This window comes from Daldinia vernicosa, assembly GCF_022497035.1.
Source record: "Daldinia vernicosa strain CBS 139.73 unplaced genomic scaffold F5Y00scaffold_17, whole genome shotgun sequence".
NCBI classification, from domain to species: domain Eukaryota; kingdom Fungi; phylum Ascomycota; class Sordariomycetes; order Xylariales; family Hypoxylaceae; genus Daldinia; species Daldinia vernicosa.
The window spans coordinates 348,652-373,869 of NW_025953933.1; the positions used below are offsets into that span (position 1 = coordinate 348,652).

At 45.4% G+C, this 25,218-nt stretch overlaps 8 protein-coding genes across 8 annotated transcripts; 5 read left to right on the forward strand and 3 right to left on the reverse strand.

Moving 5' to 3' along the window:
* Positions 1-816: 816 nt before the first annotated feature.
* Positions 817-2,098, forward strand: F5Y00DRAFT_252600 (DnaJ-domain-containing protein; the record flags this gene model as incomplete). The annotated part of the gene is made up of 3 exons (XM_048009949.1): positions 817-896; positions 983-1,736; positions 1,805-2,098. 3 exons carry the CDS (start codon positions 817-819, stop codon positions 2,096-2,098), a joined length of 1,128 nt encoding a protein of 375 aa, XP_047865886.1.
* Positions 2,099-3,371: 1,273 nt separating this feature from the next.
* F5Y00DRAFT_268735 (uncharacterized protein) lies at positions 3,372-5,239 on the reverse strand (the record flags this gene model as incomplete). The annotated part of the gene is made up of 2 exons (XM_048012310.1): positions 5,014-5,239; positions 3,372-4,939 (listed from the first exon to the last, which is right to left on the reverse strand). Exons 1-2 carry the CDS (start codon positions 5,186-5,188, stop codon positions 3,372-3,374), a joined length of 1,743 nt encoding a protein of 580 aa, XP_047865887.1. The 5' UTR covers positions 5,189-5,239.
* Positions 5,240-7,314: 2,075 nt separating this feature from the next.
* Positions 7,315-8,847, forward strand: F5Y00DRAFT_234307 (uncharacterized protein). The gene has a single exon (XM_048007412.1). It carries the CDS (start codon positions 7,344-7,346, stop codon positions 8,526-8,528), a length of 1,185 nt encoding a protein of 394 aa, XP_047865888.1. The 5' UTR covers positions 7,315-7,343; the 3' UTR covers positions 8,529-8,847.
* A 463-nt stretch (positions 8,848-9,310) lies between these two features.
* Positions 9,311-10,788, forward strand: F5Y00DRAFT_234308 (uncharacterized protein). The gene is made up of 2 exons (XM_048007413.1): positions 9,311-9,724; positions 9,776-10,788. The coding sequence occupies exons 1-2, from the start codon at positions 9,523-9,525 to the stop codon at positions 10,465-10,467; spliced, it is 894 nt and encodes a 297-aa protein (XP_047865889.1). The 5' UTR covers positions 9,311-9,522; the 3' UTR covers positions 10,468-10,788.
* Positions 10,789-12,420: 1,632 nt separating this feature from the next.
* On the reverse strand, positions 12,421-14,054 carry F5Y00DRAFT_261066 (S-adenosylmethionine decarboxylase; the record flags this gene model as incomplete). The annotated part of the gene is made up of 2 exons (XM_048011132.1): positions 12,421-13,892; positions 13,940-14,054. 2 exons carry the CDS (start codon positions 14,052-14,054, stop codon positions 12,421-12,423), a joined length of 1,587 nt encoding a protein of 528 aa, XP_047865890.1.
* Positions 14,055-16,047: 1,993 nt separating this feature from the next.
* Positions 16,048-17,028, reverse strand: F5Y00DRAFT_252602 (P-loop containing nucleoside triphosphate hydrolase protein; the record flags this gene model as incomplete). Its single annotated transcript, XM_048009950.1, has 2 exons — positions 16,048-16,932; positions 16,996-17,028. 2 exons carry the CDS (start codon positions 17,026-17,028, stop codon positions 16,048-16,050), a joined length of 918 nt encoding a protein of 305 aa, XP_047865891.1.
* A 312-nt stretch (positions 17,029-17,340) lies between these two features.
* On the forward strand, positions 17,341-20,893 carry F5Y00DRAFT_47027 (uncharacterized protein). The gene has a single exon (XM_048013704.1). The coding sequence runs from the start codon at positions 17,800-17,802 to the stop codon at positions 20,350-20,352; it is 2,553 nt and encodes an 850-aa protein (XP_047865892.1). The 5' UTR covers positions 17,341-17,799; the 3' UTR covers positions 20,353-20,893.
* A 599-nt stretch (positions 20,894-21,492) lies between these two features.
* On the forward strand, positions 21,493-23,013 carry F5Y00DRAFT_261069 (uncharacterized protein; the record flags this gene model as incomplete). Its single annotated transcript, XM_048011133.1, has 2 exons — positions 21,493-21,995; positions 22,047-23,013. 2 exons carry the CDS (start codon positions 21,493-21,495, stop codon positions 23,011-23,013), a joined length of 1,470 nt encoding a protein of 489 aa, XP_047865893.1.
* Positions 23,014-25,218: the final 2,205 nt, after the last annotated feature.

Genomic DNA, 25,218 nt, shown 5'->3' on the forward strand with positions numbered 1-25,218 from the left:
TTTTAAAAAACATCGATATGCATTCGTTATAGAGTGAATTCGTTATGGAATACAGGGCGCACGGACCGTACAAGCACTAAAAATAGGAAGCATAGACATAAAAGTCAAAACTTAAGCCATTTTAAGAATGTATTAGCCGAAATAGTACTAAATTTAAGCTAAAATAGGCTTAGCTCTTATTTTTCATAACGAATTAGGTGGTGACTCATCTCCGAAATTAACGAATTCGTTATATGAAAAAATTCGTTAAATCCCATACAAAATTCAACAAAACACGATATCGATTCGTTATAAAGTGAATTCGTTATAGAGTAGATTCGTTATGGCGAGACTCGACTGTATAAAGTAACGCGGTACTTAGAATATCTTATCGTTCCCACTTATCCACGGCCCAAAACGTCACTCATCCACCTTCTCATCGCCAATTCCCGAATCTTCCACCAACCATCCCACCACAAAGAAAACCGGCGCTATAGTACATGAAGCTGTCCAGCTTGCCGTGCACCCAATCTTTTCCAGTTTCAGCATTATCAAAGACAAAAGAAAAACTGACATACTAGCACACTGACACACTTGACACACTTCTTGTCTTCTTTTCTTTCTTTCTTTTCTACAATATTCACAATTACCAACGTTTTCTTTACACCAACCAATTCATCGACGCCAAACAAATCCGTCGACCTCGATTCCTAGGTATTTACACACATACACACGAGATTACCTTAGGCACTCAATTACCTCATTTAGATAACAACCTCTACTTCATCTCCTCTAACTACCTACTAACAAACAACACTTTCCTATAAATCGAGCAACATGGTGAAGGAGACAAAATTATACGACCAACTCGGCGTCTCGCCGGATGCCACTCAAGATGAGATCAAGAAAGGTTATCGGTAAGCCTACCCCACTCCATCCCTAGTACACACTGTTCTTTCATCCATTCTACTAGATATTCTACTAGATACTAACCCTCCCGTAGAAAAGCAGCCTTAAAGTGGCATCCCGACAAGAACAAAGATAACCCCGCCGCCGCTGAAAAGTTTAAAGAGTGCTCGCAAGCCTACGAGATCCTCTCCGACCCCGAAAAACGTAAGACCTACGATCAATTCGGCCTTGAGTTTCTACTACGCGGCGGTGCTGCCCCGCCGCCCGGCGAGAACCCCTTCGCCGGAGCCCAAGGTGGCATGCCTGGTGGCTTCCAAGGCTTCGACTTTGGCGGTGGTATGCCGGGGGGAGGAGGCGCTCGGACATTCCGCTTTACCACCAATACTGCCGGAGGCAACCCCTTCAACTTCAGTGCACCCGAAAGTATATTTGCCGAATTTATGCGCGGTAGCGGAGGGGGTCTAGGCAAAGACGATGACGAACCCGATCTCAGCTCGTTCTTCGGTGGGGGCGGTATGCCTCGAGCTGCAGGTGGGAGAACACGCATGCGCCCTAACTTTGCCAGTGGTGATCCCTTCTCAACTGGCGGACCGAGAGAAGCGACGCATGACGTCACAACTGTCGAGCGTGCCCTTCCACTAACTCTAGAAGAATTATTCAACGGCGTCACCAAGAAGATGAAGATCAAGCGGAAGACCTTCGATGAGACGGGTAAGAGGACAACCACCGACCAAGTCCTCGAAGTTCCTATCAAGCCCGGTCTAAAGAAGGGCAGCAAGATCAAGTTCAAGGGCGTCGGCGACCAAGAGGAGGGTGGAAAGCAAGATCTACACTTCATCGTCGAAGAGGTAAGTCCATTAACGTACCCAGGACATGCATAAAGGAATGACGGGACAGAAACTAATATGGTTGATAGAAACCACACCCTCTCTTCGTTCGTGATGGCGACGATTTAATTCACACGATTGAGTTGGACCTGAAGGAAGCCTTAACTGGCTGGAGACGGACCGTAACGACAATTGACGGCAAGCAACTCAATATTGAGAAGGGCGGTCCCACAAGTCCAGGCTCATCGGATACCTACCCCGGGCTCGGCATGCCCATCTCGAAGAAGCCAGGCGAGCGGGGTAATTTCATCGTTAAGTATAATGTGAAATTCCCTACCAGCTTAACTCCAGAGCAGAAGCAGAAACTTAGGGAAATACTATAGACGGTCGGAGATTGCATAACATGATATCCAGAGTAGAAGGGACCGGTGCATTTTTGTTGTGTTTTTTGGCGTTGCAGGACTCAGCAAGCAGGAAAATCTGACGACTTTTTAACGACTACGAGGAATGAGTTGTTATTTTCTTTTTCTTCGCGCGGAGGCTATCAGCTTCCCAACCTACCTAACCTAGGTACCCAAGTATTCGATTTCGATTTCGGTTTCGGCGGAATTAGGCCCGAAATCGCGATGCAAGTCGAATCCTAAACTTCTTCGACGATGGGAACTGATGAGTATAAGTAGCTACATAGTTAGTTAACTTTTTTGTTGTTTTTTATCGTTGTTTTCGTCATCGGTCCCATGGGGATCATCTGGTACTGGTCGGATATGGATTAACAGGTTAGGTTGGTAACTAATGAATTACTGCATACTTGATAATACATAGAAGCGTGACTAATATCATTTCATACATGTTAGATTAGCTTCGTACCTAAGCACTTGTGGTAAATTATATATCGACGGTATGGAAGTCCAAGCAAGCACTTAATACCCGCTAACTCCGTCCGGGGGGGATGGCGTGGGCCTAGAGTGCGGACAGGCATTTGATACATATAACATGATATTTAGCAGGAGATTGCCAGTGGTGTGCTTGATAATAGATTTATGTGATACGGCAGCATCTGGTGGTTACATGCTAAGTAGATTGGAATCCTCCGGACAAGGATTACCTAGATGAAAAGGGGGGGAGGGCACGTGTTTTGGTTAACGACCTCAACTGTTTTATTAGCTAGGTACCTATCTAGGTACCTAAGGTAGGTTTGTACAGCAACTCTACGGTTTATTTCCGGCCAGCGGGGTTATCGTATATTTATTTTAATTCCTCACCGGTGCCTTTGCTTGCGTTGGTCTCCTTGTCATACCTACCATAGTATGTCTTTATAGGTTAGGTACATTGTCAGGGTATAGTGGGTCAGGGGTAGCTACAGGGGTCTATCTACTACATATATGAAGTGCAGACGCCCACTCTCTGCATGACAATTATCAATGGGTATTAATCTTGGCACACATGTTATTGCAACTTATAGGAACATCATGGGGGATAAGGTATAAGATTGAGAAGAGCGGGCTATATACGTAAATATAAATGAAATAATTGCTTTTTGTCGTCTAACTTCCTCCTCCTCTTCTACTCATTACTAATAAGTGATTATCAACTAAGCTTCTGGGATGGCTATTATGTCCCATTATTTCGGACTCTGGAATTTCAAGAGTCTGCGTGCTAGGTAGAATACGAGTTTCCATACGGGTACGCTCTTCCATTTTGAGATAAGTCAAATTGAGGCCAATTGTAGATGTCCTCGTTGAAACCACCGTCGCTAATGTGCTCCAAAGAAAGATCGGGTTCTAAACCGAGCTGGTTCCCCGAGGGTTCGTATAACGTCCCATAATCTGTGATGTCCTGTTGAGAGGGCGAGTCCTCTATGGTAATGTCGTTCGAGATCACGGGAGATTGTTGTGCTCGGGGGTTAGAAGTCTCTGACGACTCGTCGTCGCCTGAATGCTCGTTGGGGTAGGAATCCCAGATTAGGGATTCGGCTTCGAATCTGTCGAAGATGGTATCCATGACGTTTTGGACTATTTCAGGTTCTATTTCGCGTTGCGATGACCCCCCCTGCAGGACGTTGCGTATGATCTCTTGGTGTCTTTGGTTCCAGAAACTCCGAAGCAGCGGTAGTAATTCCTGCCGGCCGACACCGAGGTACGGCAATAGGGGTCGGCGCTCGCCGGGAAAAATTGTATCCCACATGCAATACCATCGTTCCGTGTCGTCTTTCCCACGGTTGGCACTTTGGTTTAACTCCTTTCTTTGCTGCTCCGATAGCCCATCGAATTCCGGCTCGCTCCTAGGGGTGCAGGTTTTCTTTTGCATGTGCCTGTCTCTCTCCTTCTCCCTCGAAAATACTCGGAAGCAAACGGAGCAGTAGACGGTAGGCTTCATGTGCCTCCTGTAGGTATGTTGCTTGACATCCTTAATGCGCAATAATTTATATTTTGCGCAGCTGGAGTATCTCACTGGGTCCTTCTTATACCAGGGACATGCTAGCCATCTCTTCCTTGGACACCCACCACCATTGTCAGATTGTATAGTCTGCTTGCTCTGGGATACTTTCCCGGCTGGGTCTTCTTCACGGCCCCACGGCTGTGGGGACTGTGCTGCTGGTACCCCTTGTCTCTCAATGCTTGTACTGAAGTGTTGATCTTCGTAGTGATCTTTGTAGTTTCTCTCGACTTCACGTAAACCTCCAGTGCTCGAGCTTTCTAAATTTTCGAGGTCTGGAAGTTTGCCCGTCCTATTTTCTTCTTTTTTCGGGATGCTGCTAGTTTGACATTCGATGAGAGGTACTGGAGGTAAATCTTTCTCGGTATTATAAATACTATACAGCGACTTATCAAAATTTGCCGTTTCATTTGTCGTACATTTGTGTTGCGAAAAGCACGGACATTCCGCCCGAGATGTAGGGTTGGGCAATGAGCCGGATAAGTGTTCTGAGCCGATCGAATCATCATAAAGGCTACCGAGCTTTCCCTGAAAAGGGCAAAGCTTCTCCGATAAGTTACGTGCTAGGATGACCTCTGGACAAGGTGAAGGAGAGCACCTATATCCAATTTCCGGAACACAATGGCAACCAAACTCTCCTACGTCAAGATCAAACAAGAACCTATCATATGTAGGAAGTAAGTTATTACCTTGTGGCCTTCGACTGACGTATCCTTGAACTCGCCTGAATAGGATTTGTCCTTCAGTCACATTAAGCACTGATATCCTATCTTGCTGAATTCGATGCACTAGGATAGAATTAGTACATGGGCTGGAATGGGAGAGACTTAGGTACTTAATTCTTGCGTCTCGATAGACTCACTTCTTATCGTGTCCATATCCAGATAATTCATATTGCCATATATACTATGTCCCCCATCACCGATTTCTAGTGGCCATTTCTGGTGGGATATTTTGGCCAGTGGTCCACGGTGGTATATCAAAGCTCTACCTCGCCTCCTGATTTTTCCAGGGGATTCATGGGTTACTTTAGGCATGATTTCTACCTCGATGCTTTAATGCTTAAACTGTTGAAATACTATTGAAAACTACCATAAAGAAAAGAAAAGATGATGGTAATAAGAAGGAGGAAAAAACGGAGAGGAAATTCGACAAGCCTTAGTGTCAGTAAGCATAACAACCCTAAAGATTCTGTCACGCCTTTAATCATGACATTTGATTTCTACTTTCATCGCAAGGCTCTCGCGAGAGCCTGCCTCTAGATCGCATGATCCTTGCAAGTATTGCTCTACCGTACATTGGTAATTAAACCCCCCGGGGTTGATTGGGCGAGAACAATGGTGTACGCAAGTGCGTATGCAGCCTGCTTAAAAGGCTTAGGATATCACATACCTTGAAAACTAAGGGAACTCCGAGGAGCGCTCTACTGAACGCCACCTCCCTTAGCGTCGGGGGTGTGAGGGGGTAACTGGCATGAACATTTGATCATTATTATATCTACGTTCTATTCACCGAAGATTGATCCAGTAGGCGGTGTTATGCAATGATTGGATTGGCACCCAATGCTCAGAGCAGCGCTTTTCCCTTTCTTATCTGCCATTACCAATCGCGATTTCGCTTTATAAGCTACCTATCCATGGTATTTATTTCTAAACGTTTAACTTCATTCTTGATTAAATGCAAAAGCGAGGCCTCCTATATAGATTTAAGGCAATTTTTAAGTTTCTATTTTAGGTCGAACTGCATGGATAGGAGTGACCGGCATCTCGAAGCTTATGGCACTTCTCCCTATTGCCTAGAATTATCTTCCTTTTACGTCCAGTCATACCTATCAAGAGGTCTTCCGTCACATAAAATAGTGCTTGGTTCTTGGTTTATTTCGTAGTGACTTTCTATGCTAAATCCCGCGTTTAGAAAAGAAGCTAAATGATATACGTGACCATGGCAAGGCTCGGGTTCGTAATTGGGCTCTTTGGATATTGGCTTATGATTATTTGTACCGTAGCATTGGGTCATGGAACTATATGGCTCGATAAGTGTTTGATTATAGATACTAAAATAGAATATTACTAATTCATCAACACGTTTATTTAAGTACACTGCAGTGCCAAATGCAACATAAAAGCTCATCCACATCACATTTCTACTCTTCACACAAAAGCGTATAGACGCCTCATGACTCTAAAATTTATTGTAGGATTCAATTGCTGGTCATATCGCCTCTGATCTAGATTGACGATGCACAACTGTGAAGGGTTTTCTAAACTCGAAAGCAGGCTTATACGGGCGATTCAGGGGCTGCCTTATCCACTCTATATGCCCTTAGGATTACGTATGGTGAGTACGGCTGACTTCAGGGTTGAGAAGATGCGTTTAAACTTTTTAGTTTTTATCCTTCATGTTTATACTTCGTTTCTATAGGCCTAAAACCAGTCATTGACCGAAATATGAGGCTCGTGATTTTTATTACATGTGGGCTTGGTGCTCTCTCCTGCATATCAACGCGCTTTAGTCTCATGATTAGGCTTACTTGCACAGACGCGTAGCTTCGTGCTATGCTATAATATATAGTATATTTAATATAGACGAACTGAACACCTAGTAGGCAGCCCAGGAGAACGCCTCGGAAGACGAACAGTTGTGTAGTAGGAGCAAAATTGCAGCATTGGACTTGTGAATTATTGGTGAGAATACAAGTCAGAAAAAATTGGCGTACGCAGAAGCGCAGCACGTATTGCTGTCGAGGAGGCAATGCACACTCATGCGAAGACTGAATTGAGATTACAAAAGGATGTTTCGTAGTATGAATCTTCGATTTGAAAACCTTCATTCTCTATTTCTATAAATTTCTATTGAGCTTTCAGCCTGGCGGAGTTTCACCGAACTTCTATTACTATAAGCTTCACGAAATACAGCTTGCCTTGACGGAGAGGCCGAAATAGGTCGACGACAATGGAAATGGAAATAATAAGCAAAGCACAATGTGAGACGGGGCCATGCATCATGGACCCGACAGACACAGACAAGCGAATTGTAAACTTGGGAGATCCGGGCGAGGTATGTAAGATTTTTAGATTCAGCAGGCGACGGTTTATATACCCAAGTTATAACTATACTAACTAATATGCGTTATGCTAGGTACTTGCACTTAATGAGAGAATGAAGTGCCACTTGGAGACCAGCAAGGAATTTATGCGGTCCACTAGCAAGCCCACTAGCCGACCCCCTGAAGTTTGCATTCGGGATCTTGCAGTAGCGTCAAAGTTTGAACTCTGGAGCAAACCCACCTGTTCGGGTCCAGGTGTCGAGGAAGTATTACAGGCTCTTGCTCATTATGAAGATTCATGGTTGGACGCAATCCTCATCACTCACGCCTCGCGACCATATCTCTGGGACGGTCCTCTAATAGACCAAGGCGAAGGAGAAGGCCGTGGAGCCAATAATGGTTCCTCTGGAACTTTGCAGGACCACTCGCACCAACCTCCAGGTTCTAGCGGAAACCCCAGGAAACAACGCAATAAAAGGGGCGGCGGGGACCATCCGGAGCGACAACCCCAAAAGCGTCGTTCTGTCGCATCCGCCTCGAGCCGGAGTGAAAATAGGCGGCGGTATGCGTGTCCCTACTTTCTTCTTGACCCGTCGGCACACGTCCAATGTCTCGGTTATTTCCTCCACCGGGTCGGCGATGTGCGCCAGCATTTACTTAGACAACATTTACAGCCGATTCATTGTCCCCAGTGCGGGCTCATATTCAAGGGGCAAACCAAAAACGACGACCGTGATCAGCATATCAGGGCGAACAACTGTGACATTCGAGTCTTTAATGCTCCTCCTGGCATGACGGCTGATGCTGTTGAGAGGATGAAAGATGCAGCTAGTGGAACTTGCGCTCGTGATGACGCAGCGAAGTGGTTTGAAATTTGGCACTGCATCTTCCCAGGACATGACCAGCCTGAATCTCCCTATCTCCCTAACGAGATCACTATCGCATCATATCTCATCCAAGAATACCAAAATCTGCCTAATATCCATATTGCTCAGTTGCTCTCGCTAGTTCGTCCAGGTACGCAAGAAGAGGCCTACGTGCACATATATAACATGCTCGCCGCCATACCTCTTTATTTTACGCAACGTACGGGAGGATCTATCAACGACGGCCAAGACAATGACTATATTCCGGGGGACGTTCCTCTCCCCCAGTCACCCATCAACCCAAATGGCCATCCGAACCCATCAGTGTCGTTCCCTCAATCATTCATAGCCCCTCAAGATTCCGTCTTTAACTCTCCTGAGAACCAATTACCCCCTATAGACGAGAATGAAGGTGTCAGCCCTGACTTATTGACCAACCCCGTTTGGCAACCTCCCTTCAGGTAGTGATTATGCACAATAGGTACCTAACCTACCTAAAGGTACAATACAATACCTGACAACTAGCGCTGAACATGCGGGGTTAGCGTCTTGGAATATCAAGGTTGTGGGGTAGTTGTGGGGGAACGCTAAAACTTGAGGAATCTTGTAGAGCATAACTTAAAACCATGGCTCCCTTTCATTTCTATTGCGGTTAAACTTTAATCGTTTCAATGTATTACCTAGTTAATTATTGGACGTATATACTTATGGCGGGTCCGGCCAACAGAGATAATAAATATCCGTATTACGTACCTAGGTATCAATTGGAATTGGTGGTAGTGTATACTTATTTATTGCATGAATGTGATTTACTAATATCTATTCCGTACATACCTCCTTAGGTACCTAGACTACCGCCAGTTTAGGATACCTGATCAATTACTTATCGGTTTCTTCTTATCAACTTCCGGGATCCTTTAAGAAGTCAGAATGCGATCCAGCAATCCAATTGATAGTTACAAGGCATATAGCAACAGAAACATCTAACATACATATTAGGTAATCAACCCCTCTAAATTTACATAAACTATCTATAGGTACCTACATATGCAAGCTACCTATATAAGACGTCATTGCCCGAGCTGATACTTAGGTAATTGCATATCCACAGCCCTACCTACGCAAGCGTACATGCAGAGTTTTCATTGAATGAAGGTAATACCATAAATGCCACCCTAATTATAAGCAGAAGGCAGATTGGGGGCAGTGAAGGAGTATTCTTATACCATAATGTAAATACTAATAATCTTAAATCCTATACTATACACTTTAGTTGTAGGCAATAATTCGAAGCACAATTGAAGACATGAAGCATCAATTTCTCGGTACGTTTCAGCTCCGATATGCTTATAAATATCATGATGGTCAATTAATAAATGTCCACATATTCCACTCTACATCAACTCATCAAGCTTAGATACACGTAGAAAACTATATATTTAAAAGCCCTCACAGATTAATGATGTATAATTACTACAAGACTCACCTCTACAACATCTCTCAACATGACCCCATACCGGAAAGCTACAACATCGATGAAAACGACATCGATTTCTTTGAATCTACTTCGCAAGAGCCCCTAGTTCTGGTGCCTGACCACCCATTGGCACGAGTGGTTGATGAGCTTAAGCTATCCGCTCTGAAGGAGTTCTATCTTGAGGGTCAGTATAGTAACGATCTGTGCAAAGGATTTATAAGCTGACCAGTTCTAGAGAATCGTTCCGAGACGTTCCCCCAGAGGAACTTAGGCGTGGAACAGAGAGCCGATAACTCTCGAGGCTCTATCCTGAGAGACGCCCAATTTCCTCTGAAACGCCAATTTGCATGTCCATTCTACCGATGGGACCCAATAAGACACATGTCATGTTTCACGAGATTGAGCCTCCGAGGGATTGCAGACGTCAAACGGCACCTCTGGAACGCTCATAAGCTGCCGCCTTATTGCCCAATGTGCGGTAAAACTTTCCCCACAGTGGCTCGTTGCGATGGCCATATTCGACGCCGAAATTGTGTCTTACGGGAGTTGCCGACACCCGAGGGCATAACCATACAACAGGTTCAGCAACTAGTCCAACCTACCGACGCCGGGACACCCGAAGAACTGCAATGGCTGTCTATCTGGACGATCGTTTTCCCCGGGGCAGACTTGCCAGCTGTAACTTACCCTTCGGGCGTCGTAGAGTCTACAGTTTGCCAATTTCGAGACTACTGGGCGTATAACGGAGAAAGGCTTGTGTCTGACTTTCTCGAAGCGAAGGGCCTCCACAATTACAATCTACAGGATGAGGACCACAGTTTTGCAGCATTGTGCATCACCGTCCTCTACCAAGCAACTGACTATCTAGTTGAGAGTCTATCGCACGAAACCTCCAACGAGTCCATCGGAGAGCCAAGCAGGTCTTAACACCATCAACTCACTAATATTTTCTATGTCGGAACCAACATTAGACTGTACGATACAACTCATGGTTCGGGGGGAGGGGGGCGGATCCGGCATCACTTGGTTATTGGATTTCTTTGTCTTACGTTTGGTGTTTTGGCCTTCTGGAAAGGCAAATATGTTAGAAAAAATGCATTCAACTACTTTAGAGTGGCAACGGGCTATATGCGAACGGCGCATTGATTTTTACAAGGATGCGATCAATCGCAGTTGACTAGAATCTTATACAGATAGCCCAAGCTACACTCTTGTACATTAGAAACTCATTATACTCCATTATTATACCAGCGTCGAGATATACCCGTCATAAATGTTATAATAGATTAATATATGTTATATATATATCGATTAATTAAATACAAATAGCAGATTAGTGACAATGGACTTGTCGTATATGAACAGAAGGCAATGGAATAGGAGATCTAGACAGGTACCTTCCATGAAAGCGAGTTGCTACCTAATGCAAACAGTCGACGGTACTATATAATCACGTAACGCAGGTGTTCTACCGCTTTGTTATCTATCGATATATATCTCAGATAGCACATTTCCTAAACATGGAGTCAGGACTATTGAACTCGCAGCGCTTATTGTTATCAGGGCATAAGTGGGTCAGGGGTGAATTCGGGGGCGGATCTACCATAGTTAGGTACCTAAAGTATATAAGAGGAGGAGTTAATAGTTTAATTAATCTGATAAATACATCAAACCATCAGAATCGATGTCTGAAGTTCAAGTAGAGCAAGACCATCTAAACACCCTCGTTGTGGGTAATCCATAGGCATATTGACATACTGCCTTCCTTATAAGATACAATTCCACTTCGAATACGCCCTATCCGATAAAATTCCCTAAGGATATCCTACGCGACGGTCGTTAGGAAGCAAAACTATAATAATATCAGCCCTCGTCGCCCAACAGGATGCCCACGCAATAGGTACCGTATGTAAGCTATTCAGGTGCGCTGATAGCATTGTAGACACCGCATCTATGAACCGTGATAAGTTGATAAAGATCTTGTAGGAACGGCCTTCGTAGGCCTTGTCAAAGTTTATATCGAAACAGAGATACAAGCCTAGTATATAGCTAGACTCCCGCCATGCAAGAACGGCCAAATCGGAGGGGATATCGTCACCAGCAAGGGTTCCTAGAGCGATAATAATCTCCATAGAGGATAGTTTAAAGTATAAAGGGGTTCTTCTGGCTTATGTGGATAGCCGATGGCGCTAGAATATCTATATTTCAGAAGCTTCCTCGCAATACCGAAGCAAAAGCAGGGCGAGCGTTGCTAAAGCTAGCAACAAACAAGCGACCCATCTCGTGCATATCATTACAAAAGATATAGCACTTGATAAGTATTATGTGGATATATCACAGTTCTTATTTAACACGGTGTCGCAAGACCCTGGTTTGGATACAAGTGATAAGAGATAAAGTCTTGTTGTTTCGTTAAGCAGAAGAGGAATATAGTCCAGCTAAGTCTAGGACGCCATACTCTTAACGTACAAAGGTTCTACAAGGGGACTATGTGTAAGATGTAATATAGCTCCGAAAATGACCGTCCTATAAGTTGCCGAAGTTATTGTACCCGGTTCACATCCGAATTTACTATCATCGGTAGAATATTAATCACATGGCATAATTTGAGGAGGGATTGGCAATTAAAGGCCTTGATTGATCAGTGGATAACGAGTGTACTAGGTCTATACTTGGTGTAACCTTGAAATGGGTAGACGAAAAAGACCCTGCGTCGAAACAAATACTGAAATCGTCCATCCAAAGTGATTATTACGGTTAAATTTCCTTCGCAACCATGCCTGCTAACTTTACCGAAGTCCCGGTAACCCAATATAGAAGCGAAACAAATCAAGAATGAAAAAGATTGGACATAGGGGTTACCAACAGTCCAATTGGCCCTTAGATGTCCTCCCCGACGCGGGGTCCACTTCCACCAACCCAATCTTCTCGCTCATAGTACCGAAAGACAAGTTCGTAATCGTCAAAATCGTGGACAATACGGTCAATGCGCCGGTATCCGGGGATCTTCTCCATACGCTTGCTGCGACCGATCCCGGTTGGGATTTCATCATTGTCGTACGTATGGACTGCCTTGGCCTCGAAAAGGGTGACGCTGAATCGTCCAGGCTTGAAGATACGAACCACATGGTCAATAATTTCCGAGGTTTCACGTCCGTTTTGACCACCTGGAACATTCGTTTCGAAAGAAGCAAATGAGCAGATAGGTTCGGGCGTCACATGCACAGTGAAATAATGAGTGGACTTAGCATTCTCATCAATTTCCTGATTCTGAGGAGCTGGGATAATGCCGTTGGCTGAAAACCCGCACGGAGTAAAGAGGTAGGCATCGATACGGGCATCCGGATATTTAGAAGTGGGATACACGTCCGAAAGACCACAAGCGTCCGAAACCACAGTCCCAAGCGCGTGGCCTTCCGTAGTCAGGCACTCAGCGTCCGCTTGCTCAGAGAACGGGGTATGAGTATCATGCAGATCAGAGTCGCTTCCGTTGCTAAACACGTCGACCGTATCGTCGAACACGCTGTCGACCGTGCTTGTAGTTTTAAGCGTAGCGGTACTGGCAGATAGGTCTCCAAGGCTGTCAATAGCCATCTGTCGTGCTTCCTGAACCTGTTCAGAGAGCCTAGTGCTCGCGACCGCACTCGCGTGCTCTAGGTAGAATTTCTTCGCATTCTCTGGATCAAGGTCCGTCATCAAAATCTCGAGTGTTTCGTCGTTACCCTCCAAGCTACCATTGAAGGCAGAAGTCAAGCCAGTGGGAATCCTGAACGTGCTGGTAGGACTCGCAGCTACCTTTTCACCGTCCGGCGTACGAGGTGGCGTCAAGCTCATTGACGGCGAGGTGATATATAAGTACCAATGATCACCATTCATTTTCCCGACCATATAAGCACTTCCTCCCTCGAACATGTCGTCAAGATACTTAACTTCCTGCTTCCAGCTGCGATGGGGTCCCTGTTGCTTGTGAGGGAATAGGAAGTTCTTTCGCGAATAGAACACCCGATAAGGCGTAGCGGCAGCACGGATGTCGCTCATTGAGGTAGCATTGTGGAAAGGGAATCCGGCATGTTCAGCAGCGATTCGGAGGAGCCTGTGGAGGCCAAGAAGAAGAGTAGTGGTTCCGCACGTCTTAAGAATAAGTTTGTGGGGAAACACAAACATGCTGGACTCGGAGAGCAAATATGCATCCATGTGCTCTGCTTCAAGAACCGATAGGATCTTGCAATTGACCATGTCGAGCATTCCAACCCAGGTCTCACTGGAGACCGACTTCAAGCCATTCTCCTTGACTCCGGGTGGGAGGGATTTCGGGTTAGGAGCAAACCAAACCTCGAGCAACTTTTCCGGGCCTAAGGACTATTAGCATTCGTCTACTAATGGAGCCGAAACATCTTACCTTCAAAGGCATTGGTAGAGTCTATATCTGCAGCAACATCGTGATTGATTGTCAAATGCGGCGTGCCCTCAGATGGCGAAAATGTATAGTTGGTGGGGATCTCGAGGTTGATCATCTCCGTACGGATACCCTAGAGGCGAGCAGCCGAGACGATTTAAAGGAGCCGGCTTGTCGTTCTAATATCGGGATGTTTGCTGCAGGTGAGGTACTGTAGCGACCGCGGAGCACTGACTGCCGCCCAAACGAACCTTGCGGTGTTCGTTTGAGAGAGTAGGCCCACAGGTTAATGTGAAACTGTAAATGCTGGCGGAGCCAGCTACAATGGCAATTGTTTTCTTAACGTCTCACGAAGAGGACGTTAGGGTGGTCGAGCTCGGAGGGGGAGAAAGAAGACCTTTGACCAAGGAATGGTGACGCCTTGTTTAGAGCCTCGTTCTGGCAGAAACCGATACCTGTGGGGGAGTATCGGACCTAGCAGACGAGGGTATCTGCAAATACGGTAAGAATAGAAGAACGGACGACAAATAAAGCTGGCGAGTTCTAGTCGAATGCTTTCGAAGCTAGTGTTATCTGGGTCTGTAGTAGAGAAAGAGATGATTAACTAGAGCTCGTGTGAATACACTCTTGGGATCATTAGGGAATTAATACTTTGCGGGCTTAGAGAGGAAGCGGAGTAAATCTGCTGGGCTCATGGAAAACCAGGCCTTATATCAGAAAGGTAGCGTTCTCTCCCAAGGCAGGCTATGGGTGCCGAGGAGTACTACGTTGTTAAAGTATGAATAATTTCGATGTGCTTTGACATTGACTATTATCGCCAAGCCCTGCAACGAGATATTCCCAGTTGATTGTATCGTGTGTCGTGTGACGCCGGCAGCGATCCGAGCGCGAGTATGGACAAGTCGTAGGTAACAAGAAGTAAGTTGATAGTTGCAAGTAAATGGTTTGGTTCTACCTCTTCGATAGAGGGAACCTGGTGGCGGTATTTGAAGTACGCTTTAAGCAATTGGGGGCTGAACAACAATCAGTGAGTAAAAAAAGAAATTGTTCAAGTAGGCAGGTAGGAGAATTAATAAATTGTTTACTCGACAAATCTAAATTCGGGGGGGCAGAGAGAAAGTTTTAGTGCGAAGGTTTGGAATCAGGTCGTGTATCGGTGAAAGAGATTTTCAAGGTACTTTGAAAATGTACTGCGGCTAAGGGCATGTGCTAGGTACCCCTTAGCTCCGATTCTAGAAACATAGAAAATTTCACAACTTTGCATACATAGAAGCGAAAAGCTAATTCAATGTTGTGGGCGGCAAGAACGGCCATGTACCTAATGTACATGTGGTACCAGCTGTAGGGTAGGTACCTGATTTTGAAACGATTGGGTAGGTGTGAGGTCACTACTATGCCCAAAGTGGAGAACCAACTTTTGAATGGACCGGAATGGGGGCCACCTGACGGGATGTGTATGGATTGTACTACCTATCATGGAAATCTGTCAAATATCAAAGATGCGAAATAAAAAAATGTATCGAATTGTCAAATCGATTCCAGTTTTTCTTTCGTGCCTACGAGTGCGAACGTAGCATTACGCATTGCCACCACAACCTTTAATTTCCTGGTTGCTAACTTAAATTTCGTTACACACGAACAAAAGAGCTCGGATCGTAACTCGACTCTGCATAAATTATGTAACTCTTAGCGCAATGGTCACAGTCAGAAGAAGGTTTCCACAGCCGCGGGATTTGGAGAATGCAGGTCACTTGAATAATAAAAATTCTCTTCTTTTTTATCTTTCTTTTTTTTGCTCTAGATAGCCCTATCGTTACAATGATGACGGATGTCACGCCCCTGACCGGCCTGCGAGATATAGATCGTTATAGGTCGGCATTAATGCCAGCGTCGCAGAAACTTGCTTCTCCACAAGTACGCGGTATATGATTGATAGCGATACAGAAATTAGTTGTAGCGATAGCTGCCCAACCATTAAAAAAACAGACATGTTGGCCTCTGCACGCCTAGGAGCTATGTATCAGATCTTAATATACATGCCCCCTTCGGTCGTATCGATGTAAGATTCCAGGTAGATGAGAGAACTTAGGCTGATAACAATATGTCCGACATCATCCGATGGCTGTGACGATATCTTGCGTAATCCTTTTGAAGATAGGCTCGAGGGAACACTCAAGGTATTTCTCTGCAAGTAGACCGGCTTCTCTCGTTTCTGCAGCCGGTGTGTCTGTATGCCCATTTTGATGTGTCTCAGAGAAGTCTTGCCCGTCGATAACGGTCCCTTTAGGATATCGTGGTCGTCTTCCCGTTTCGATTAACATAACAAACTGAGGGTCTATGGGGACACCTCCTAAAAAGCGCACATGGAAGTCGTCTGCCATGATTTGGCCTCCTCCTTTTCCAAAAATGTTGGTGCATTCAGCGCAGTTTGGGCACACGAACCCGACCATGTTTTCAATAACACCGACGACCGATATGCCTGTCTTTGCGCAGAAGTTTAACTCCTTTCTGACGTCCGCCGTAGCAACTGCTTGGGGTGTAGTCACCACTACCGCACCGGCAACCTGACCAGATGATGCATCTTTCAGTAGTGTTTCGGCAAGTGATATATGCTCATCAGACGTCCCTGGGGGTGTATCGATGAGCAGGAAATCTAGTTCTCCCCATAATACATCCGAGAGAAATTGTCGGACCATGGCAGTTTTCTTGGGGCCTCGCCATACAACTGCGTCGCCTCTTCCACGCAATAAGAAGCCAAGGCTCATGCATCTTAGTTCGCCTATACCGGTCTCGGGGTTCGCAGGATGCACGGTCACGGGAAGCCACCCTCCCGGCGCTTGAGTAACTTTCGCATCTTCGATGTTAAACATACGCGGCATCGAAGGCCCAGTAAGATCGACATCAAGGACACCGACAGAGTACCCAGAGAGAGAAAGGGACAATGCGAGCTGCGTGGTCACAGACGATTTCCCTACACCTCCCTTGCCAGAGAGGACCTGTGGATTCACATATTAGAGCGTATCATTTAGCATGAGGGTTTTTGGTCCAGATGCACATACTAGGAGAATATGCTTAATTTTTGCGAGTGACATTGCTAACTAGATCTAGGCATAGGTAGACCTAAAGAAGCAGCATTAAATAACAAAGTAAAGGTAAGTTCCAGAAATGAGAAAACATTTCAAGGTGGTTGAAAGGGCTTCATTCTGCATATTCATTTCTTCATACAAATATGTAAGGATGTACCACTTACTTACTAAAAGTTAGAAGATTCGGCCTCTGCCGGCATCGCATTTATCAGCAGGAGATACAAGTGTTATGTTAAGTAGCAATTTCACCCCGCCACCAACCCCACCACAATTGGATTCAAATGACGAAATAGGTACCTAAATGTCTCTTAAGCTTAAAATAGATCAAAGTTCAGGTACAATACCTGCCTTATATATTTGAGCCACAGTGGCTGTAGTAACGTGGCTAATACCTAGGTACCTTCAGGTACGTACATTCCTTCGATTAACCCCAGCTGTTCCGAGCCAAGAATGAATTGACCCCCCTTAATCCCCCTTGATCCCCGTTCATGCGAATGTGTAAAACCCGACCCCTAAATCTGTCTTTCGCGTCTTCTCATTAGTGGTTGGCAAGGCGTCGACAATCGCGCTCGAGTACCGAAGCGTAGCACGACTAATCTTGGCAACTTATCTCGCAACCAACTTTTTGCATGAAGTAGACAAAAACATGCCTCATTACACAGTTTGTGCTCTCCAGCTTCATTGTTGCATCCACGTATAAGCTATAAGTGTAGCTCTGGCTTCGTTACCGAAAGTCGCCCCGTTCGCAACCAACAATGACCATCGCCTTGAGCGATCATGGACGATCCCTGGGGCTCGCCTTGGGCACTACCAGAAACGACAGCCAAGAATGACCCTCCGGCACCATCACATCCGAAAAATCTACTTAGTCCACCCCCAAGAGCTTTCTTCGGTAGCGCATCAAACTTTCAAAGCCAATCTCCATGGGCGATCGAAGATGGGCTCGGAGATTGGACTGGTACAGAGCAGACGGATGTTGCGGCAAATGCGGTGGATTGGGGCGTATGGGCAGAACCATCTCCGTTGATTTCGCAGCCAAGTCCGAGGCCAGACGAATTTGGGAAAGGGAGTTCGGTTGCATTACCCAGCAGCGCCGCGACATCTCCAGGGCTAAGACCACTCCCGCGATCTCGAACTTCTTCCGTATACCGACATCACTCGCCAGATCCGTGGGCAACCGAAGTATCGCTACACGATAGGAAGGACGACTCTTCAACGCCTGTGAACGCACTAGGGATCAGCAACATAGATTCCCAGCATGAATTAAGCAAACCCCCTGTGCTAGCAGTACAAAAGCAAGATACCGCAGCCATCCAAGAAACAAGGGAGGATAATAATAGGGTAAAGGAGGAGAGTGAACATATCCCAGCTGGTGGATCGCAATTGTGGGAACTACCATCACCATCATCAAACGTCCAAAAACGTCAAGATTCGGGATTTGATTCGGCGCCTAAAATCGACATTCAGGATGCTCTATCTAGACCACCATCTACAATTTCGCTCAATAGCTCTAATGAGTTGGACCATCAGGACTCTCCAATCACGTCCATAGACGAAGATACTAGGTCACGCCTCCAGAATCGTTCTAGGAAGGCTTCAGGCAAGGTCCAGGAGCTTGTGGGATTGTACGATGGTTTAACAAAAATTCCCACAGAAGACCCATCTGCATCAACGCAGCTTGAGCCGCCAAGGGGGGAGAGCCGAAGAGGGTCGAGATCACCGAGTCAGGCCAGGAGCACAGGCGGGGACACCGATTTTGGCGACTTTGAAGACGTGCGGAGTGAGGATGGCGAACCAGCTTTTGATTCAAACACTCCACTGGCTGCTCCTAAAAGATCATATACGCCTACACCTCGGTCCGAAGACACCTCTATCGAGGACCACATCAGTGAGCCCTTAGGGCACAATCCTGCATCAGCAGCAACTGTCTCCGTACCAGTTCAGCAGCTTATTGACAAATTCGGCCCTATACAGTTTGATATTGACTTTCAATTAGTTGATAATCTCTTCCCTGATCTTACCCAGGATTTAAAGGAGGATGGAAATACAAGAAAGAGCAGCGATATCCCAGATCAAATCATTAGGGATAGTTTTACGACAATTTCAGAGCGTAAAACTTGGTACCGTCTCTCCCGTTATGGGTCAATGCGTAAGCATGACTTAGGAGATGATGATAACTACCACAGAGTAGAATGGCCGACATCCCGTCTGCACGGCGATGTTATAAAAATCGTTAGAAGATGGATGGAGGAGGATTCGATATCTGGACGGGTCACACTTGGGGCCGGTATACGGACGAGTGTCTTTAACTGGGATTCCTCTGCGGCCCCCGTCGACCTAGGTAAAGTATTCGCTCGCAAGGCGTCTACCACTCACTCGCGAAATACTTCACTCCCAGCAACAAATCTCTCCTTGGAACAGCCGGCGCGTTCAGCAATTTCTCATTCTAAAGTGACGCCAATAAAAAGTCCGATCAAGCCCCCCGATATGACCCTCAAAGCTCGACCTGCTTCCATTCCCAGTTTCAATTGGAGTTTAGACACTAAGTCACCCCCTATTACGCATTCAATCACCAGCAACGATGACGGTGATGATCACGTAAGCTCTACACACCAGACCATATCAGCAACCGCTGCGGCCGAAGCTACAATCCACACCGCGATTCAAACACCGGCACATCTAAGTCATGGAGAGGCTAGTGAGGAGAATGAAGAAGATGACTGGGGTGAAATGGTGTCGTCGCCTCGGGTAGAATCTCAGCATGGCCCCACCCCCATGATACAGTCAATAGGCAACACGAATAGCGCTCCCTTAACTTCAGCTAGTAGTGCCGCTAACACACCTACGACCGACACAAAGAGCGTACCAATGGCTCAAAGCGACAGTTCAACGTCTAAACTTTCTATTTCGATACCCCAGAATACTCCCCCAGCACAAGTTTCTAGTCGGCCAGCATCCTTGACCGTGAAAACACCAAAAATAGACCCATGGTCTACCGCAGATTTCTCCACATTCGAAGGTATTTCCGCACAGACGCCAACGTCGTCGAGGCAAGATACTTGGCCCTTTGCCGATTTATCTGTTTTCGCATCGCCAGCGTCCGGATCAACACCAGCTTTGACGCATTCTCCAATCTCGAAGTCAAAGCTTAGTTTAGATTCCCACGACAGGAGTGCCGTTCAGGCGAGTATCAACGAGGCCAAAAGGCCTAAAACTCCCTTAAAAGCTGTCCTTGGTCCGATTGAGAACAAGATAGACAAACAAAACCAGGAGAAGGTTGTCAAGAGTATTGTACAAAACCTACCCGATCTATCATATATGCTGCGTTAGCTCGTTGCTGGACGAGTTTATTTTTGCTTGGATATTAGACGGAGTTAAAACGATGGCGGCAGCTGATTATTCAGTTGTAGGATAAGTTTATCGGATCGTTTCGAAACCTCGATGCTTGGAATAAACAACACGGTAGTCATTTCTTGGGTATGAAACGAAGCATTGCTTTAGGCGTTCAAGGATTTGTGATTATGATATTATATCCTGTACGCCACAAGAGCTTTTACATTCCAGACCGGTCAACCGGTCAACCGACCAATGAGAATAATATATCAATACTTAATACCTAGTCGTCTCTTCTCCCATATAGCCAACCAATCCCCAGGATTCCTCGACCTCGGATAACTACCTAAAAGCGCAGTGTTGAGCTAATGGTGGAATTTGAGACTGAAAGTGTTGCATAAGCCACCGTTTCTTGAGGCTCAATGCAACCGTTTTGCTGGTTTGGTTAGCCCCTTGTTTTACAGGGGCTTTTAGCGCTGCTTATTTAATCCTCTTAACGTGGCTTTGGCACGACACTTCTAGGACCCAGCCAATAAGCCAGCAATAAGCCAGCACCTGGAATGTACCATCAGCCCACCATAATTGCAACTTTCCATTAGATTTCCGTAACGAGTCCCGCCCGACCAGCCGACATTGAATTTACGACGTTGCACTTCCCCTTATGGACGCGGCCTAATCCGTGATTCTTCAACTCTAAACATGTTTAAAGGTAAGTGCCAATGACAAGCTGGGACAGCCAGGGGTAGGTACGTGTAGTTTTCTAGCTACATAAGGAGGTAGGTAAGTGTGTATGTATAAGTGTTGTTATAAGCCCATAAAAAAGTTCGAGGCCAACGTGCTTCATTCTTCACCATCAATGTCGCCACTGCAAGCGTACTTGCGTTTTCCTTCATTCCACGACATGGCCTGGATTAGCCATTCGCAGTCGTTTTCCCGCCTCTTGGATTTCCTTCACATGAATGTATTATAATATCTCTATGCATTTAGATTGTTTCTCGTTTTGTTGCGGTTTTTCTTCTATAGAAGATATGATATTCAAATACGAATCGGTATCTTTCCTCCTTTTCATCAGTTATTACTTTTCAACTTCTGAATCGAACAGTTGGCTGGCCCTACTAATACATAAACGACAATCCCATGGCGCTTAAGAACAAGGATGAAGAGCAAGGTTCCTCGGTCAGCGACCACCATGCAGAATTACTCTACAAGTCTCTCGAACAGTATAACCAGGACCAGAAACAGAGGAAGCGGCCTTCATTCGTTCTCGCCGCTCTTATATTCCTCTTTCTCTCGTCTGCGGGAGGGCTTTCCCTTGCGATAGTACTTATGTTGCAACCGACTGAGGTTAAATTTACATGTATATCGCGAGACCTGGTATTATTCGCGTCCGCCATAGCTCTATTATATATATGCCTTCATATCAGAGGAGCCAGGAGAAACTATAAGAGAAAAGGACCTGGACCGCCTCAAATATACGGACATTATCTTCATGCCAGCGCACTTCTTATTGCAAGGCTTGCCATTGTTATATGGATAGCTGCTTTGGTCGCAACGGCCGTCATGGTCGCAAAGCCAGTCCCTTCAGACGGTCTTGCTAGGACAGCACCTTACTTAAACTTGGTAATATGTATCGTAGCAATGTAAGGGCTCCCTTATAGATTCTTTAAGGATTTAACTAATACGAAGTGTAGACCGTCGTCTTTTGTTATATCGGCCAGCATTGAAAGCAATCCAACTCCATTCGCAACGAAAGGGGTATCCAAAGACTCATTTTTAAACGGTCGTATCAGCCAATGCTCTAGTGATCCAATGGCAGACCTCAGTGTTTCTCGCAGGGCTTCGTTGCAGAGGAAGGAGAGCAGTAGTGCTTCTATAACCACAGTGCCTTCAGAGGAGATCTTCCAACTCGGCAATTCCAATGCGATTCGAACTGCTAGAAAAGCCGCTAGCCCACTCACTATAAGGACTGGAGGCATGCCTAACGATAGGGCGGAGCTTGAGCTTATGGCGAATTCTCCCATCGGGACAACTTATGCCGTCCGTACGGGCTCGGGTAATATGCCTTTATCGTCGACGCCGCGTGTGCCGAAGGTCCCTCAAAAACTTTCAAAATCACCTCCTAAGCCCGTATACCATCCTGGCGTGTGGCGAACGGAGTGGAACGACATTCCAAAACAGGTCGAAGTACCAAAAGCAACCAATAAATATACAGATACTTCCAGCGCGGATCGCTCTACCTACTCTTTCACATCTAATCGTTCATCTCATTCACGTTCGCCGTCAAAAAGTTCCCGCGAGACTAGTAAAGGGCATCGCGCAACACCGAGCACTAGTATCGCGAGCAGTGCCAATCGCTCCCGACTGTCAACGGTTAGATATGCCTCAGAGCCAGAAGTTGCTATCCGGCAAGCAATTCGGGTCATCAAAAACCCCAACTACTCACCTGCCATGCGAGCTGCTACCGATAAGGACCAAGACGTAATCAAACCACCAGAGCCGGCTGTAGTGTCGAGAAGTGCGCAAACAACGCACGACGATCCTGAGCGGCCACCATTGCAACGTAAACCATCGAACTTTTCCCGCCCTCTACCGCCGTCGAGAGACTCGGAAGCGGACTCGGCCATTGAGATGAAGATACCAGGAACATTTACAACGTAGAATATTATTAATGTATATTGCAAAAGAATTATTAGAGATACCAATCAATATCCACTTCACGAAATAACGTATTTCTAGATATAATTGAATAAGATAATTATATCGTTACTCTCCTAAGGCATTGGGGTGCTTATGGAATAACTATCCAGTATGAGCACTTTAATAAAGTACCATGTCTTGTTACTTTAAAAAGCATAGACTGAAATAAAGGGGTTAGCTAGTTTTCTATATACACAAACTTGGTTTTATGAATTATTGTCCATATAGGCTATCTTTTTTATGACTGACTATGAGCAGAAATCATGCATATAATTCATTTAGAAGCTAGAGAGGTATAATATACACTTTGAAACGAGGCGCCTTTGTCTTGCGTCTTAGGTAAAACCTTGAGACTATTGAATCAGATACATCTTATCAGAACCAACTCGTGTCTCATTGGCTTATATCCCCAGATGCTGCCAAAAAGGTTTGATTAGAGGTACAACGGATCTTTATCCGCGCATACGATCAGGGGTATTCTCTATTTATTACAAAGCGGATTAGATACCGTGTGTGCAAGACTTCGTTGGGGCTGGGCTAGATACTGCCTGCTGAGTGCCTTCTCACTAGGGTTTTTATATCTAAGATTAGTTACCTACGTAGGTAGGTACACATATTCAAGATAGGGTTGGAAATACATAGTGTAACCTCACGCTTTACAATTATACTATTTTGCTCTAGAAGCCTTTACCATATCGTAGTTTAGTTTATTGCGAAGCTTAGCCCAACACTCTACAAAGACACCCTCAACAAATAATAAAGCATAGATATTCCTAACATAAGTACAAGGGTATCTATGTCGTCTTTCGCACACTGTTTAAGCCGGTGTGAGTGGAATTAAAGCATATATTGGCTCTGACTCTAATTGGTGGATCAACGGGAGCCTAACAAAGAGTTCATCGAGCGGTCGACGCTCGTGTGACAGAGACTACGATTCATACCATACTTATAAAACTTTCTTTGGATTTAGTCTATGTTAACAATATTATCATGGTCTCTGTGCTCGACTACGGTAGCAAAACCACGGCTAGTGAGTTCGTGGGTTATAGTGAACGCAACTAAGTCTTGTAATTTACAATAGCTTCAGAGCATCATATAATTTGCCACAAGAGTCAGTAGCTAGGATCGAACCGGATCCGGGATATCTACAACTACTAAATCGATAATCTTCTATCAGCAGGCTTAAGGAGCAGCTGAACCTGATCTACTCCAACTTTTGAGATCCAATCCCTCTCGTACGCCCTAGAAACGCGGTTCAATCTCGTTCTCATGCTCGGGTGCCGCGGCATAATATGGGCTTATTAACATGTAGGTATAACTCATCGGTCACAGGATACCATAGACACCATCTCATCCTCAGCCCCAATGTTAGATCGGAATGTTTCTAGGGATTTATTGGTAGTTGACCTATTGTATGTCTAATATATGAGATCGTGCTGTCCTTGGCGTATAGTTGATATACGATTGTGCTAATGAGATATCTCCAAGGGTCGGGAAAAGACTAAGAAAAACGAATTGCTCACCACTCTAAATCAACAGCCAATGGTTTCTGGATATTGTACGGCGCTTTTTCCCGTTCAGCATGACATGTGGTAGAAAGGGATTGGTTTATGGTTTTCTTATCCCATATTTCTCGTTGTGATTATTATCAAGTACTACGAATCTTTTACCGGTCTCTTACTTACCTCCTAACTTAGGACCACCGTTGCTGTATGTGATACAGGTTCAATAATAGTTAGGCACAAATGTCACGCAGTGGCGGTCTACAAACAGTGGTGACTTGAAAATTTTCTTCCTATACACCACTTTATAGGGCTGGGTAGGGGTGGGTCTTAGAGATACAAACTTATGTGCGGACAAATACACACACATACTACATCGGGGAATTATTAGGTAAAGTTGGAAAGATTATTGTTGTCTACATCGTACGTCTAAACGAAATTTAGCACGGATTTTATAAGCTTGTTCTTCTAGACTAACTAAAACTGACTCGAAGACTTGTATTGAGGCAAATTTGTTCAAAAAGTACCTAGTTATAGTGCCTTCTTCAAAAGACCGAATAGTCTCGGCAGACATGTTATAGCTTAGTAGTTACCGATAGAGTGGTACAATACAGTAAGAATTCAGGGCTGTTCCGCCTCCAGGCTGTAGGGCAGTGTCCATTGG